Below are 18,290 nucleotides of genomic sequence, written 5' to 3' on the forward strand. Positions count from 1 at the left end.
GGGCAGAGAGAGAGGGAGACACAGAATTGGAAGCAGGCTCAAGGCTTTGAGCTGTCAGCACAGAGCCCAACGCGAGGCTTGGGCTCACAGACCACGAGATCATGACCTGAGCCAAAGTCAGACGCTCAACGGACTGAGCCACCCAGGCGCCCCAAAAAGTGCTCAGAATTTTCAACCTTGACCCAATAAGATGTTTTGATGAATAGTTGTGGCAAGTGAGTGAAATGGTTGTGAGTGAAAAAAAAGTCAAATGTGACTCTGTGATTTGGGCCTGAACCAAGTGGATGAAAGGTATTGCCAGTTACTAAGATGGGGAGGAGCAAGTTGAAGGGGGAGGAATAAGACTTGGGCTTCAGACATGAGCTGATTAGGACATGTCTAGTAGACACCCCACTTCACTCACACGTCTCATAAGTTGTTAATGATGTTCTATCTACAAAAGAAACCAACAATAATGCCTTTATGGTTGCAAAGCATGTTCACATAGCTTATCTAATTTAAATACCATAAAAACCTTGTGAATTACACAAAGCAGCCTGAGATGGACAATCCTTGAGCTTCCACTTTCATCTTGACTGAGGCTATTTTTTGCATCTTCTGCTGAAGTATTTTCTTGCTCTGGTAAGAATTTCCTGGATTTGTCTCTGGGAAAGGTGTGAAAGAACGAAGAATTTTAACATCTGATGGCTGATGTAAAATTACTGAAGTTCTGCTATAGGTGTCACAATTTTGCAAGATCTCAACTAGAAATTTAGGATTAGAGGTAACTTCTCATCTACTCCTAATATAGATGATAAAGGTCATCAATATTGTCAGCAATGTTAGAACTGCAATATAGATCAAGTCAAATAATAGTAATAATAGTAATACCTAACATTTGGATGTTTGTTTTTGTCATGCATTGTGGTAGGTGCTTATGTATAAAAATCATCGAATCCACACAGTTGTCCTCATTCTACAAAGGAAGTAATCAAGCTATAGTGATATTAGGTCCCAGAGCAAAGGAGTGGTGCAGTCAAGGTTCAAACCCAGGCAGATTGGTCCCAGAGCCGGCTTGCCCAAACTCCTCAGGAGAGTAGGAGATAAGTGGTCGGGTTAAACAGTGGTGGTGAGGAAGTAAAGTCAGAGAATACATAACTGGTTTAAGATATTATTTCATTAATTAACATTTTAGTGCCTGTGGTCCCAGTCACTATATTAGTGCCATTAAAACCATGGCATGGTCCCCATCTGGTACTTCTGAGGCTGGCAAATGAAATGGAGAAAATAATACCTTGAATAGGAAGCAAGACTCAGGAAAGTTTTGGATTATTTTATTTTATTTTAGCGTAATGAATACTATAGTCTTCAGTATAGAAACATGTCTCTTCTATACTGAAGAGAAGGAACTGTTGTAAGGGAGTGTTTGAAGAGTCATTACAGACATTGATTTATCAGCTTTGAGAGAGTGATCATTTTCAATAACAATAGTTCCCTTATGTTAATAATTTTTGAAGTTTTAGTAATACGGATGTAAAACATACAAATCAGAGTTCTAAAATTTGGTAATGATAGGATTCGTGTGACCATCATTGGTGGCTAAATTTAAAATAGGTAGAAGCATATTTTACATCTGAATTAGCTTCCCTGCATGTCCACATTGGTTGCATTTCTGCTTGGTGTTTCGTAAAAAGGTTTTTTTTCTTTTTTTTTTTTAACATTTATTGATTTTTGAGAGAGAGAGAGAGACAGAGCACAAGTGGGGGAAGGGAGAGAGAGAGAGGGAGACACAGAATCTGAAGCAAGCTCCATGCTCTGAGCTGTCAGCACAGAGCCTGATGTGGGGCTCGAACTCACAGAGTGCGAGATCATGACCTGAGATGAAGTCCAACACTTAAGGACTGAACCACCCAGATGCCCCAAAACAGTTTCAATATAACATTCTTTCTACTCCATCATTCATTTCTACTTCCTTACTGTTTTTATGCAAACTGGTTTACAGTTATTGAGGAATAGTTTATCATTAGATGACTTTATAAATTCACTTTTCATCCATTTATTTATTTATCTAGTTATTGCCTGTATTCTAAAAGCAGGCATGTAGTGATAAAAAAAGGTTTGCATAACTTAAAAAGGACAGGATCTCTAGAGGCTACTTTGTTTTTCGTATGAAGGGTGTTGTTTCAAACGAGGGCATGGAACCAGTAAGTTTTGGCTTCTGTTTTTGTTGTACACTTTCCAGAAGTTTTTAACTGAAGACTCTATGCACTGTAGTTCTTTCCACAGAGAGCTGACTAGTATTTGAAGAAGTTTTTCATTTCTCCAAGAAGAATATGATGTATCTGCCTCAAGCTTCACTTCTATTCTTAAATACATTTATTTTTATTTGTGGAGAAGTTATACAAGGTAACTGTGTACATCATTCTACGGTAAGAATTTCAGCAATGTTATTTGACCTAGGAAGTATGATTATATAGTTTTCAAGATACATATTTAAAATTTGAAAAGATTAATTGTACCATCCAATATAATTATGGAAAACTTAAAGTTTTTAGAAATGCTGAGATTCTGCTTTAATATTATTTTTAAACTTAGGAAACCATAACTGAGGATTGACACTTAACATATTTCTTGTGAAAAAAATTTTAAAGAAATTACAGGCCTAACTTAAAAACCAGCTGGCAACTTTCTGGTTAACTTTGATAATGAAATACCTGGTAGGTAATAAAAAATTTACTTTGTTATTTAAAAAAATAAATATTTTATAAACGTTTATATTTCAAACACAGTCTTGTGCTTCCTTTTCCAAGAAACTAGAAAATTTCATTTAAAACAATGTGAAAGTGAGAGCTAATAAAGTATATGCAATACTCTGAGTAGATGGTGATTTGAATCTCTGCATATTTAAATACTGGTTTATGATTTTAAAATGTTCTACAATGTATTACCGTGATATCAATCCCAAATTCCAAAGTTCCAAGGTTTCATAAAGATAAATTTTAGGAAAGCTACGGAAATAATAATAATATAGTTCTCTAAAATACTCAAAATTTAAAAACCTTATTTTAGATCTGGAAAAATGTAGTTGTTGTCAGGTTTTTGAAAACATCTAGGATGCCTATTATTACAGGAGTAGAAGGGAAAGAATAAGAAGTTAAAAGTAGGTCCATGTAACAAAATATAAGCATCTTTAGGTGGCAAATACCTTTCATACTATGATTAGCTTTTCACCTTTCTCTCAATATCCAGGTCAAAGGAAGATAAAGCTTGTTACTATTTTCTTTTAAAAAGTTATTTAAATCTGTATAACTTCCACCAAAGAATGTTTTATGTAGAAAAACCAGCATTTACTAACAAGAATAAATACCTTTGGAATGGCGGCTGGTAGCTGGCTTTTCAAGATGACATCTGTTGTTGATTTTGCAAAGGAAAATCCCAGGCTTTTTTTTCTGTTCTGATATCTTTCAAATCAATAAGTACTTTACCTTTTAAATCTGTAAATACTTTAGCTTACATAAAAGTGACAAGCCTCCCACACATCCATCTCTACCCCTAATTCCTGATAATTGCTGGCAGAAAGTCCATTTGGCATAGAAATGTAATCTATGGAGAATAATCAGGGAACCTTCTTAGTTCTGTTCAAGGAACTTCAGATTCCCAGATGTTTGGCAGAAGGCTGGCTCAGCGCTGTATCAGATGTGGAAACATGCCAAAGTTAAGGATAAAGGCCATGGAGTCACGGTTATAGAAAGTAGACCCTAAGTATATCCTTTTGGTATTTGGAAGAAAAGGGGAGAGCAAAAATATTGAATTAATGTATACTTTTTATTGATCCTTAAAATTTACCCATAAGGTTTATTTGTAGACTTCTAACCAGCTCATTATGTTCTTGTCTAGTGACCATCCTTGTGTATGTCCTGAGATTTCACCTTTTCCATGTACTCTTCTTATATTTATTATGTATAGGTCACGTAACATACTTCATATATTCTTTTCTCATTTCTATTTTTTTAATGTCAAGGATTCTCCAGGAGTCAACACTGTAGAAGATGTATCTAATGCAAAAGATGAGAGTAAAAGTAATGATACTGTTTATAAGGAAGACTGTGAAGAGTTGTGTGATGTTAAAATTAAAATTACACGAGAAGAAAAACATTTCATGTGTAGTAAGTAATAAAAATAATCACAATTATAAGAGTATATGATTTATTACTTCTAAGGTATGGAATACATAGAAAGAAATACACCTTAGCTTTGTTTGGGTCATTTTATATGTATCTTGATCCTTCTAGGTCAGAGGTTTTCTGTGTTTGGCACATAGTAGGTGCTTAGTAAGTGTTTGGTAAATGAATGAATGAATCCTTCCAGGTAGCCCTCTCAGCTGGCAGCAGAGGAGAGGGCCGAGCCAGACGGCACTGAGAGTTACGTTTTATCAGTTCACCAGAGGCTACTCTCAAACTTCCATCTGAGCCATGACGCAATTTCACCTTAGTTTTGAGGGAGAAATTCATTAATACTGAATGAATACTACATTAGGCATATTACAAATTCATAGCCAATTTATGTAGCAAAATGTAAAACTAAACTTTCAAGGTCTTGATTTTTGTTTGCAACTGTTGAGTGACGGTGTGGGAATTTTCATGGCCTGTTATATGCACATGGGGGGTGGGATGAAGAAGGAGAATCAGAAAGGGAGGGAGTGGTGATCTGGTCTAGGTCTTAAAGGATGTAAATCCTAGGCCAGAAAGCATAAAAAGCCCACTTTAATGTGTTTAATTCTATGTGCAACACAAGCATCTCCTATTTCTCAAACCGGTGAGTTGCACTTAGGTCCATAAAGACAGACACCTAAATCCAGGAAGGCTCTAATGGAAAGCAAGAGACTGAAAGTAGAAACGAGAGATGAGCCTGGATGGGGTGCATTTTAAGATACCAAGGATTATTAATGTGAAAATTAGGAATGTAGAGGTAAAGTCACCTCTTAAAGAATAATGTGTGCAATAATGTGTAGATGCTTTTGCTGTAAAGGGCGAAATTTGTATGAGGCTGGGGAATACATGGTAGTCAATGATTACTTCCCGATTTTGAGAGTTGTGTTGTAAGGAATGTCTTTGGTGTAAGAAATACAGACTGAAATATCCAGGGACATCATGGCAGCCTGGTGTCAAATGATTTAGGAAAGTTATTTAAACTGTTTTTGCAACTATTCTCTGAGTAAGATTCCTTTGATATAAAAAAAAAAAACAACCTTCTAAAAAAAGGAAAATAGTTCAATCAGAAACCAACCAACCAAAACTCTAAGATTTATCATTTATAGGGGCGCCTGGGTGGCTCAGTCAGTTGAGTGTCCGACTTCGGCTCAGGTCATGATCTTGTGGTCAGTGAGTTTGAGCCCCACATCGGGCTCCGTGCTGCCAGCTTGGAGCCTGGAGCCTGTTTCAGATTCTGTGTCTCCTTCTCTCTCTGCCCCTCCCCCACTCAACGCTCTGTCTCTCTCTGTCTCTCAAAAATGAATAAACGTTAAAAAAATTTAAAAAAAAGATTTATCATTTATATTTGTTTGCCATTTGTTTATATAAAAATACATAGCATCAATAGAACAAAAGAAATATTTATTTTGAAAATTAACTTGCATGATATAGATTATTGCCTTTTCCTTTCTTATATGATAAGGATTGAGGACTCCCAGACCTCCTCCTTCCATATCTCTCATCTTATTTTTTTTATAAAGTTTATTCATTTATTATTTCTCAGAGAGAGAGAGCCCACGAGCTGGGGATGGGCAGAGAGAGAGGGAGACACAGAATCTGAAGTGGGTTCCAGGCTCTGAGCTGTCAGCACAGAGCCCTACGTTGGGCTTGAACTCACTAACCACAAGATCATGACCTGAGCTGAAGTCAGTCGTTTAACTGCCTGAGCCTCAAAGGTGCCCCTGTAACTCTCATTTCATAAAGTGAAAATTAATATTCAAAATGCTGTCTCTCTGTTACATCAGATTCACTTATTTGGGGGTAATCTAAACTATTAGAAAGCATAGTTTCATTAACCAGTGTGGATACAATTATTTTCTTGGGTGATCCTGAGTTAAACAAAAGTTATACTAACTGGAGTATTTAGATAGATGGAGATATATTGTGTCTTATGTTTATCCCAAATCATTTAAGCTCATTATTTTTCACCGTATTTTCTCTAACAATATTTAGCAAACACTTTTTATTATGATTTAAGGAAATTTGCAAAATTCTATTGTTTCCTACACACGAAGTACCAAAAAACTGCTAAGAAACATGATGGATGAGCAACAAACCTCCTTGGATTATTTATCCAGTCAGGTACGGACCTTTTCCTCTTGTATTGTTATTGCACAGATACAGCGATACAATTAGAGGTGCAACTGTTTAATTTTTTAATGCATTTGTGTCTAGACATGTGTTTACTGCCTGCTCAATTAGAGGCATCCCAGGAAGCCTCAGGCAAACATTAAAAAACAAAAACAAACATAAAAAAATGGACCTTCACTCCAGGGGTGCGCAGTCAAGGGGACAGGAAGACGCGCTGAAAGCCTGTTGTGAACGCTGTCAGCGTTTTGCAGAAGAGAACTCCGAGGTCCGCGCTAGGGGATAGCTTTCCAGGTGCGAGAGCCGGAGGTTTGAGTCTCCGAAGACGCACACCTGCTTCGGAAGCCGCAGAGACGGCTCAGAAAGCAGAGTCTCTTCTGCTCGGGGTTGCTGTTTGCAGCGGTGCGGGCAGGAGGCAGGTGTACAGGGGCAGCCAGTAGTGTGTGATCGGGGAGGGGAAGTGGGAGGTCCCCCACTTGGGGACCGGTCTGGAGGTGAGCGAGGGTGGGAGACCGGCGGGGGAGCCGCCCACCTACGCAGGTGCGAGCCACTCAGCGGGAGTGGGAGCCACTCAGTGGGAGGTACACAGCGCCTCCCACTCACCCCCCCCCCTCCCCGCCAGGTGCCTTCGCGTCCACGAGGGGTCTGCTAGATCACCTGGGCAGGTGTGAGCCACCTGCGGGGTACACGGCGCCCCCCCACTCACTCCCCCCCCCCCGCCAGGTGCCTTCACGTCCACGAATGGCCTGCAAGCCCACCTGGGCAGGTGTGAGCCACTTGCGGGGTACACGGCGCCCCCCACTCCCCCCACCCCCCGCCAGGTGCCTTCGCGTCCACGAGGGGCCTGCAAGCCCACCTGGGCAGGTGTGAGCCACTTGCGGGGTACACGGCGCCCCCCACTCCCCCCACCCCCCGCCCGGTGCCTTCGCGTCCACGAGGGGCCTGCAAGCCCACCTGGGCAGGTGTGAGCCACTTGTGGGGTACACGGCGCCCACTGGACAGGTGCCTTGGCGGCCTTGCTGCGGCGCTGGGGGCGTCAGGGTGGGGCGGCGGACACTGTTACACACCACGGAGCTGCTTTGTAAGAGGCTGAGGGACGCCAGCTACACAATTCAGAGGAAGGAGTTTTGTTCAAATATAAACATGCTGAAAGGTACGCCCGTGTGTTCAGGTTAACGAGCTCATGAATCGAGTTCTCCTTCTGACGACAGAAGTTCTCCGAAAACAGTTGGACCCTCTTCCTCACAGGCCAGTGCAGTCACATGGTGAGAACTTTTCTATTTCTGCCTCTTACTACTTGACTTTTATTGCGTAAAATTTTCCTGGACGGGTTGGTGCATTGAGAGGTTTTGTTTATAAAATACAGCTCCTTATTATCTAACAGACTGGAGGAGTAGTACGTTCCCTGAGGCCGCCGTCCGCCCAGACAAATGTACTTTCCTGAATCGGGAAACTTTTCCAGGTGCCCAAAAGCCGTGGCTGTTCACAGATAACCCGAGTCCACCGCACATGGAACACTTTTATGTAACTAGTTTCTGGGCTGTCCTTTACATTTTAGTCATAATTAGTCTTCAGCCAGAAGAAAAGAAAGTTTTCAGAGTTCTTTCTGCCTGCAAACAGTTTTTTTGAATTGTCTGAAATATTTCAAATTGGGACATAAAGTTTGAAATAAAAAAGGAACTTAAGACAGAAATAAACTGGAATTTAGAACCTTTTGTATTCAACTGCAGTGTAGTAATTCCTAGAGGCTTGTGTTTCTAAGAAAAATAGCCCATCACTCTTACAATTATGAATTCACACCAGAGTTCCAAGTAAATAACTATTATTGAGGGCCTACTGTATGATTTTTTTGCTTACAAAGGGAAGGAAATACACAATTACTGAGAGTCTCCTAAGTGTAAGGTACTAAGGCACTTCCGCATGGTATTTTATTTTAGCTCATGTAGTTAAGAGCGTGGACTCTGAGGTCAGACCACCTGTCTTCAAATCACTGAGGCCTGTTTCCTCGATCGTTTCCTCATCAGCAAACTGCAGTACGTACCTCACAGTTGTTGTGGGGATTGCATAGCTAAGTACACGAAAAGCTCTTCGAATACTGCCTGAATGTAAGACAATAGAAGGGTTTGCTGTGGTGATGAGGATCATCAGAGGAGGGATATGCAGCCCAGAAAAATCTAAATAATGCGTTCATACTTATGTGAATGGTGATGGCAGAGTGGAGATTCCAGCCCAGATCGGTCCTTCGTTGTGAACGTCTAGCACAGCTCTGAGCATAAGGTTGTGTGAGAATGTCTTAGCAATTCAGAACACAAGCAACGGATCTATATCTTCCAGCAATAAGGGGAAAGCAAACAATTTTTTACAGTGAATTTTCTGTAGGTGACATTTTCTGCACACGTATTGTGTGCCGGGCACTGTGCTAAGTGCTCTCCCTATGCCTTGTATGTAAATTGCCAGAATAACACTACAAAGTAGACAGTACTATTAAAAGGATAGAAGAAGAGCGGGCAGGTGAGTTCGCTAAGGGTTCTCGGCTGCCGAGAAGAGCTAGGGCGGTAAGCAGGCTTTTGGCTCTGGAGTCTCAGGCTTTCGTGTGTTTGTTTCACCAGGTGATTAACAATATAAGGGTTGATTTTATTTTATAACTATAGAAGATAATACACAGTAAAATGTCTTAGAATAAATGTAACACCCTTACCCACAGAATGTGCTTCCAGTCCCCGGGAAGCGGGATGCTTTGGAGAAGGCAATTCTGGGGCGCTACACTTTTAACTATAGGTGGCAGTGCAGGCTCTGGCCGCAGGCATAATTTCCTCTTGGGGAGGAGGGATTTCCTTGTCCTCTCCCTTGGCTCTTTGTAACAGTGGTCCCCAGCGAGAGTCTCTGCAGTCTCCAGTAGTCAAGGATGTGTCACTAGTAATCAACTTATTCATTTGGGTTTCTCCTTCCCATTCACATAGACTTCCTTTACACATTATGTCCCCAAGATAAGCCTAGATTCCTGAAAGGGAATTACTTATTGGGTGAGAATGCATGATTATAAATTATATTAAATCAATGTGGGTCCCAAATGAAAATTTTAAGTAGTATGGAGGGCTAATCACTAACAGTGATGTTATTAGTGAAGGTTTATTCCAACATAAATTCTTCAGTCTCATTTCTTACATGTATTTTCTCCTGATTTCTAAAATCGAGATCATTTTTTTTATTTTTAAGAAGTTAAAATCATATCACAATGGAAATTATATTCATAATTTCAGATAGCACTGTCAGATCTCTACAGCAAAATGATTAAGTCTTAAGTGTACACTTGAAAATATCCTAAATAACTAATTTTACTTTTCTAGGTTTAGATTGTACTGATATTAAAGACACCATTGGCTCTGTCACCAAAACACCAAGTGGTTTATATATAATCTACCCGGAAGGATCTAGTTACCCATTTGAGGTAAAGTCTTCCCTTATTATGTGGAATAGGATAAGCAACCTATCTATTTAATTAATATTAAAATTTTAATTCTTCTCATATTTTATTTTTCCTTGAAATTTTTAAAATAAACGGGAAGAAGTTCCAATTTCCCAATTTTGGTTTTCTGAAATTCTTTGCCCAAACCACAAGCCAGTAAAAGGACCTGAGAGTCTTTCGCTTTTCCACGTGAGGTGTCATGTTTACACTCTGCAGTAGGTACATTTCGTGCAGGATCTTATATACAATCTAAATATGCAGTAGAAACACTCGCTTTAATTAGCTTGTGGATATTAGAAAGCAGTGCGGTGCTGTGCCTTGGAGCTTGCCAAACATACTTAGATTTCCCTTCCTGTACGTGGTTATACTTTCTTTGGGTGATAAACGATTGTATGTGGTTATATAAGAAATTAATAAATAAGAAACCGCTTTCACTACACTATGAGACAGATCGAGAAGCTAATCCATTTTTAAATTGAACAAAATACATTACCCTTATGTCTAGGATTTCTGGAGGAAACTTCTATCCGAAATTATCTATTATTGGCAGGATATATATAATATCATATAATACTAACATAGTAATATATATGGTAACGTATAAGTTATTTACACATATTTTTTTCTGCTTGCTTTTTTGTGCATAAGAAAGTTTATGATGCCAATCTCACACCTTATTGATAATCTTCATTACACAGTAGTTTTTTTTTCTGAATAGATAAACCACCAGTTCCTCATCTTGAAATCACCAACATTATTCACTAATTTTTTTTTTTTTTTACTAACCTTGCTTTTTGACATCCATTGACCAGATGTTAAAAAATTGGGATTTAGGAGGGAAATAATTTTAAAATTATCTAACTTGCAGGGCGCCTGGGTGGCTTAGTCGGTTAGGTGTCCGACTCTTGATTCTGGCTCAGGTCAGCACCTCACAGTTCGTGGGATCCAGCCCTGAGTCAGACTTTGTGCCGACAGTGCAGAGCCTACTTGGGATTCTCTTTCTCTCTCTGTCTCTCCACCCTTCTCAAATAATAAAATAAACTGAAAACTTAAAAAATTAACTGGGGCGCCTGGGTGGCTCAGTCGGTTAAGCATCTGACTTCGGCTCAGGTCATGATCTCACGGTTCATGGGTTTGAGCCCCACGTCTGGAGCCTGCTTCAGATTCAGAGTGTCTCCCTCTCTCTCTGCCCCTCCCCCACTCACACTCTGTCTTTCCTTCCAAAATAAATAAGCGTTAAAAAAAAAAAATTACCTAACTTGCTTCACCTACAGATTCAAAACTGAGCCTGAACCCACATGGAGAGGGAAGGAAGACTTTTAATTTTGTGAAGAGTGGGAAGCGTTATTACCTTTTGTAATCATGGGAAGGTGTTGATTCCCTAACTTCCTCCACACTGCCTTTCTCTGTGAGCAGGAAGTTTCTAATGGGGACAACTGCATCTGATTTTCTGCGTCCTTACCATTGTCCTCTTAGGGGGGTTTTACAGAGCACTGACAGATGCACCCAGGATAACAGGCTGTGGTGAGGCACAGATCACACCTTCCTGTCTGAAGATCCCATCTGGACATAGGCCGTTCATGCCTCTGGGGAAAAGAGGGATCAAAGACAGGCCCACACGCATATGTGGTTAAAACTTAAAAAACATCACTGTTTTAATATGAAGGAGTTAGCAGATTCCTCATTCTGCTACAGGTTGGCAGGGTCACCACTCAACTGAAAACTATCTGTGGACGTGAGGAATAAGAGGGTGACCTCAAATGCTACCAACACTGCATCTGTAATGGAATGACTGACACAGGAGACTGTAATTAGGTTGGCCTCAAGTTTGCCTTTTAATAAAGTGTCCTTTCTATGGATTTAAAAATGTCTGAATATATTAATAGCATACAATTGCATTGAAACTTTTAGTGCAACGGTCTTCTCTTTCTCTAGGCTTGAGGGTGAAGCATAAATTTTCCATCAATGAGTGAAAATGATAGTATGTGATTTTTGTCTTTTCTGGGCCTGTTTTAGGTGATGTGTGACATGGATTATAGAGGAGGTGGATGGACTGTGATACAGAAAAGGGTTGACGGGATCACTGATTTCCAGAGGCTGTGGTGTGATTATCTGGACGGATTTGGTGACCTTTTAGGTCATATTTTATTTCTCCTTTTTCTTTTTCTTTTTTTTTGGCATGACACTGATAGTTTATCTGTTGGTCAAAATCATTAGTAAAAATAGCAAATCCTTGTGAATATCAAAATAGGACTTTCTCTTCATGTATTATTTTAGAACATGTGGGTTTTCGGTTGGGCGATGGAAATCATTATCTTTGGATACCTGCTGAAATGGGGTTGAGTGAAAATTCTAAAATGGGTATCTATTAGGTATTTACTGTGCACCCAGCAGAATTCTGGTAGATACTCAACAACCTTTTGTAGAAAGGAACACTGAATGGCAGGCAGGGTTGTCATGAACCTTGAAATTCTTGAGGTGTGTGCTGGGTCTACACCAATGGAGAATCGAGGTACATGGTGTACGGATTCAAATTATATGACTTGGGAGGAGTGTATAAAAATATCAGTAAGAATCAATGCCTCAAAATTTGAAAACTGTAAACCTCAAGAGAATTGTAAAATCTGTTTACATTATTGCTGCATGACAGTATTTCTTTTGCCAGCAAACAGAAATTCTAGTATTTGTGAACACTGCAGAATTTTACCTATGTTGGAATTTTTGCAGATGATTTTGATCACTTTTATGCTGTTATTTTAAGTTGCTGTTTTAATTTAAAAGCCTTAACATCCCATAATAAGGTCATCTAAAGATTCAGTAAGTGGTGGTATTGTGTTGCCAAAAACCCCACTGCATGCTAGTGATTGTAGAAAGGATGTGAAATGTAATTATGTATTATGTATTATGAATAAAGCTGAATAGCTGCCATGTTATAGAGTGCAGCTAATATATTGTGTTTTCTTAGCATGACCCCTAATTTTCTGGTAAGTGCTACCTCCTGATTCAAGTAGTCCTAGATCTACAGGCTCCAAATTGTCATCTTCCTCACTTTATGCTTATTTCTATGGGGAAATTAACTGAATTTTGAGAAAAATGTCTTCAGGCAGGTACAGTTCATGGGAACAGACTGCCTTGTACTTTGTATATTTCAAAAAAAAAAAAAAAATTTGGGATTAAGGAAAATATACTGTTAAGCCAAATTAGGGGCTGGGTAGAGGGGCAGGATGGCAAGGACACTTACATTGGAGTGTCTTGGGCTGGGGACACTAAACAGACCCACCTTTCTTTCTATATACCTCCTTTCTTCCTGCGCTTCCTTACGGTATTTTTCAGTTCCAAGTGGGGTGCAGCTAGTGCCTCTCGTGAGCCCTGGAGAGGGACATGGTATCTTAGCTAGAATTTTAACAATGTGAATGCTGTCACACTGTCCCCCAACTCTCTCAAGTTTTTTTGGACTAGACCCTTCCTTCCTTCAGGAATTTAATGATTCAGGTACAGGGATATATTCCAGAATAGAGGCTATGCCAGGCTGGGTGAGGGTGGGATGGGGGGTGGGAGTGGGGTCGAAAACCATTAGCTAGAACAGCAAGAAGAATGCCGTCCAAACACTACATTTACTAATTCATCCTGGATCTACAAACACCATTTCATTTTCATTCATTACATTACATTACATTTTTATACCTGGGTAACAGACAAAGTGCATTGTAATGAAGAAATATTCACAGAGCATCATTCTAAAAGACAGAAAAAATAATTGCAAGTGAGCATTTTCAGGAAATGTTTCTTTAGAACCTGCCACTTTGGAGGTTAAAACTCTTAGCATTTTTGAGTACACATCATTTTGTTACCTGCCACAGTATTTCAACAGCTTTTTGTTGACATGCCTTAAGGTAGATCTTGAATTTTTGGTCAATTGTTAAATGACTTTTTGAATTTAATTTGGTGAGATAAAAATGAAACAGTCTAGTTATTCCCAGTCTAGTGAAATAGGAAGATTATATATATATATATATATATATATATATATATATATATATATATATAATATTTATATTTATATTTATTTATATAATGTATTTGTGTGTGTATTTTTTTTCTTTTTTGTAAATTAGACAAACACTGATAATTTGAATTTGAGCTAGGGCTATCTAGTCTCTCAAATAATTTATGTGAGCCATTTCAGTATTAAAAACTAACACCAAACCCTCAATAATAAGGAGTTATTATAAGTTGTATTAAAATATATTAAAAAAACATTTCTTTTTAAACAGGTGAATTTTGGCTAGGACTAAAAAAGATTTTTTATATAGTAAATCAGAAAAACACCAGTTTTATGCTGCATGTTGCATTGGAATCTGAAGACGACACATTTGCTTACGCATCATATGACAACTTTTGGCTAGAAGATGAAACAAGTTTTTTTAAGATGCATTTAGGACGGTATTCAGGAAATGCTGGTAAGTTTTTTCTCCCCCCCAGTGATGCAGGATAAATATAGCTGACTTGATATTAGATGAAGATAAAAGTAATGTTATTTCGCTTGGTCTATGCCAGATAACTGATAACAGAGTAGATTCGGGATGAGAAAACTGAGTTTTGAAACCCTGCTACGATCATCGACCCACCTTGTGTCTTTGAAGAGCTTATATTCTTTAAGACTATTTTCCATGTATCATGGCAGCTGATTCTTTAGAAGGAGAGTCAGTGGGGCAGGCTGGGAAGGAATTATTGACGTTTTCATGTTCTGAGAGGCTGGCATTTAGGAATCACAGAATGTTAGAGCCGATCTCCTTCAGTGTACAGGTAAGGAACTTGAAACATTAGGGACTTGCCCCAGCTCATCACACCTGAGCCAGGGCAAGAAACCAGGTTGATAGAGCCACTAGTTTGGTGGGCTTTTTTCCCCACTATACCTTGGTGCGTTACTCATTTCCAAATAAATTTAATTTTTAAGAACTTCAAAATACTTCATGTTAAATTTATAATTTGATGCTGAAATTTTAAATTTGAGTTAATACTAAATTCAACTCTCCTGTTGTTGCTCATCATGGTACTTGTTAATTATGTATATTTAGTGTTAGAAATCCAAAAGTGAGTGAGATATGTTCCCACTTCTTTAACTGATTATAATATAGAAGGGAGATAAACCCAGAAATGTGGAATACTGAATACTGATAGAGCTTTGGACATTTAGGAGAGGGAGAGAATGATCTCCACTGATCGCATCTGGAAAATCTTTATGGAAGGGTGGTTTCCGACAAGGAGTTAATGTTAGATCCAATGTGGGAAGGTTTTTAAAAGTACAAACTACTGCAGAATCCAATTCAGTAAGTTTGGGCCCAGGTATTTGTATTCAAAGATGGACGTATTAGCAACCTTATAGTTGAGAACCACTAATGTGTGCTTGCAGGAAGGGATAGGCTTTTGGCAAATGAATGTTGGCAAAGAAAGCAGCTGAGTCAAGGCACAGTGGGAGGAAAATTTCTGAGAGTGAAGAGTTGTCTGGTGCAGTTGTCCACCTTGGGATGTTAGGTAAAAAGTCTGGAATTCAAATCTTGATAGATAAGGAAAACTTTCAAGAGTTACAATATGCAATTTTTAATGCTGCCTCTCTAAAAGTGTAAAGAACTATCTAAATATGGAAGCTACTGTGTTAGTAAAAGTGTGTGGGGGGTTTCTCTATTGGACTGAGATCTAGTTAGAAGACTCAGTGTGTCATTACACAAGTGTTTCATTACAGAATCCTCAAATTTTGCTATGCCCTACTCTGAATTTTCCCAGTGAGGTTGTAAACGAACTTTCAACAGTTGATCACACAATACAATCAAAATAAAGAAAAGATGCCAATGGGACATGGAGATAGAAACACAGATGAAACCAGGGGTTAAGTGTGATCAGGTGCATGGTAGAGATGAGCTACAAATTTGATTTTTAGCTCGAAGAAAAACCATAAATATGAAATTCTAACATTTGAGCAAACAGTTCTCCCAGGAGAAGGACAAATGTTCCTGATTCTAAAACTGGCAAAGATTTATTTGGGTTCCCAGAGAAAACAAAGGGCATGTTCTGTAACTACACTTTCACAGAAAACATGATACTGAGTTTTAATGGGCTATTTCTTAAAAACAGGCCTATGCATTATATTTTAAAAACTGTTTATAAATATAATCCAGTGGGGAGCTCCTATCGCATTTCCCTTCTGATGGGTGGACTTTGTTCAGGGAAAGTGTCTGTGGAGCGACCATACAACTTAGGCAATGCTCCTTCAATGCTGTCTCATCTGAAATCTGAGAGGCATTGCACTGTGTGGGTGTTGAAAATCACACTCTCCCTGCAAATACCTGCAATGTGGGCATTTTGTTTCCTGTGAGGTGTGGAGTAAGAGGCTTTAATATTCAGCACAGCTGGCGAACAGGATGGGCCACTACCACGTATCAAGTTCTCCAGGCTCCTCAAAGACCTATCTCAAGAGATGCCAAACATTTGGAACATGATGAAACAAATGTGGGCTTTGGATTCTTCAAAGATTTAGCACAGCTCTACTTTAAGTTAGTGTTTCCAAAAGATGAGCACAGTTTACTGCAAATGAAATCTAGGTGTCATGGGACTAATTAGAACCTTCTGTTTATATAGTTTGATTCAAACAAAACATGGCTTCTGCCCCTGCTACTTACTTACATGGGCTGCCTTGACCAAGATACTTACTCTTTCAGGTTTTGGCGAGTATCAGGGAAACCATACACGCAGAACCCAGTGTGGACCTTTTAGGAATGGTAGTACTTGAGCTACTCTCCATGTGTCATGTGGAGAGCCATTCTGGGCTCACCTCAGGAAGGTAGCTGATTATATGCTTGAGGTAACTGCGTATGTGATATAAACCTGGGGGCCCCTAAATAAAACCAAACAACTTGTGCAGCTACAAATGTAAGCCTCTTAATGTAGCAGATTCCCTTTCATCCATGCCTCTTTATTTAAAGTGATGGAGGATGGAGGTGGCATGAAAACTTACTATGTATTATTATTACGTAGAAATTATTCTTTTCCCTAAATTACCAATTACCACATTACCCTTCCCCAAAGTATGACAGGTTTGTACAGCACCATTTTTGGCCTAAATTATCTGATTCCGTCTACAGAGCCAAACTTCCATTGTGGATTGTGATTTGGTACCAAATAGCCACTTAAAGATGCCTATCATGTTGAGGAATTCATTACCAGATTTTGGTATATTGCAATCTGGGGGAGAGATTTTGTTTGTTTTCATATTTTTTACTTTTTAAAAATTTTATTTAAATCCAAGCTGGTAATGGCTTTAGGAGTAGAATTTAGTGATTCATCACTTCCATACAACACCCAGTGCTCAGCCTAACTGGAGGGGAGACTTTAATATGATAGCTAGTAGAAAATAATGTAAACCTTAGTTCTAGATGCCATGCTTTGTTAAGATAGTCTGGTAAAGGCCAGTTAAAATGACAAAAAGTACCTTTAAATTTGGTCATTTAAAAAATCTGTTTTGCCCAGGTGATGGATTCCGGGGCTTCAGAAAAGAAGATAACCAAAATGCAATGCCTTTCAGCACATCGGATGTCGATAATGACGGATGTCACCCTGCATGCCTGGTCAGTGGTCAGTCTGTGAAAAGCTGTAGTCGCCTCAGTAACAACACTGGCTGGTGGTTCAGCCAGTGTGGTCTGGCAAATCTAAACGGCATTCATCGCTTCCCTGGAAAATTGGTCTCGACCGGGATTCAGTGGGGCACATGGACCAGAAACAATTCCCCTGTCAGGATTAAATCTGTTTCAATGAAAATTAGAAGAGCGTACAATCCATATTTTAAGTAATCTCCTTCTAAATTGTAATGTGTGGTCCACAGGTTTTTTTGGTAACATATAAAAGATTTTCTATAGTTTCTCTTTTTACTGAGTGTTTCAAACATTTTAGCCAAAATTTAACTATAGATGGCATCTAGGTGTTAAGAGTTCAGTTTGAAATCTTTAATTTTATACAGTTTTATAGAAGAAAACCTGACTTAGTGTATGCTCTTACTACGAACTATATTAATAATATGTAATAAAGTTTAAGTGAACTGCACCTTGTCTTCCTGGAATTTGTTGTCTTCTCCAAGAACTGTCCTTTTCTTCTTCTTCTTTTTTTTTTAATGTTTATTTTTGAGAGAGAGACAGAGTGCAAGTTGGGGAGGGGCAGAGAGAGGGAGAGACAGAATCCAAAGCAGGCTCCAGGCTCCCAGCTCTGAGCGGTCAGCACAGAGCCCAATGCGGGGCTTGACTCATGAACCAGGAGATCATGACCTGAGCTGAAGTCGGATGATCAACAGACTCAGCCACCCAGGGACCCAAGAATTGTCCTTTTCTTTAAAGCATACGTACTATCGTAGATGGTTAGGAAAACTGAAGAGAGCATTATGCTTGTTTCCATATTCATTGGAAATGGCTAACTATGTAATCTATACATAACTTCTATTAAAGACAATGACAAGGAATAAC

The 18,290-nt window shown here is 39.0% G+C and overlaps 1 protein-coding gene across 1 annotated transcript; it reads left to right on the forward strand.

The window, feature by feature from the left end:
• The first annotated feature begins 2,251 nt into the window (after window positions 1–2,251).
• On the forward strand, window positions 2,252–17,877 carry ANGPTL5 (angiopoietin like 5). The gene is made up of 8 exons (XM_015073926.3): window positions 2,252–2,408; window positions 4,001–4,145; window positions 6,208–6,311; window positions 7,489–7,582; window positions 9,665–9,765; window positions 11,800–11,920; window positions 14,058–14,243; window positions 17,308–17,877. Exons 1-8 carry the CDS (start codon window positions 2,313–2,315, stop codon window positions 17,625–17,627), a joined length of 1,167 nt encoding a protein of 388 aa, XP_014929412.1. The 5' UTR covers window positions 2,252–2,312; the 3' UTR covers window positions 17,628–17,877.
• The last annotated feature ends 413 nt before the right edge of the window (window positions 17,878–18,290 follow it).

Source organism: Acinonyx jubatus, chromosome D1 (assembly GCF_027475565.1).
Source record: "Acinonyx jubatus isolate Ajub_Pintada_27869175 chromosome D1, VMU_Ajub_asm_v1.0, whole genome shotgun sequence".
Classification (NCBI taxonomy): Eukaryota; Metazoa; Chordata; class Mammalia; order Carnivora; family Felidae; genus Acinonyx; species Acinonyx jubatus.

What these genes read in the sequence shown, in the direction of transcription:
- ANGPTL5 (XM_015073926.3), top strand. Translation starts at nt 2,313, where the DNA reads ATGATGTATCTGCCTCAAGCTTCACTTCTATTCTTAAATACATTTATT. An exon ending in TGGATTATTTATCCAGTCAG is followed by an intron (nt 6,312 to 7,488) that starts GTACGGACCTTT and finishes CCGTGTGTTCAG; the next exon opens with GTTAACGAGCTCATGAATCG. An exon ending in CAGGCCAGTGCAGTCACATG is followed by an intron (nt 7,583 to 9,664) that starts GTGAGAACTTTT and finishes TTACTTTTCTAG; the next exon opens with GTTTAGATTGTACTGATATT.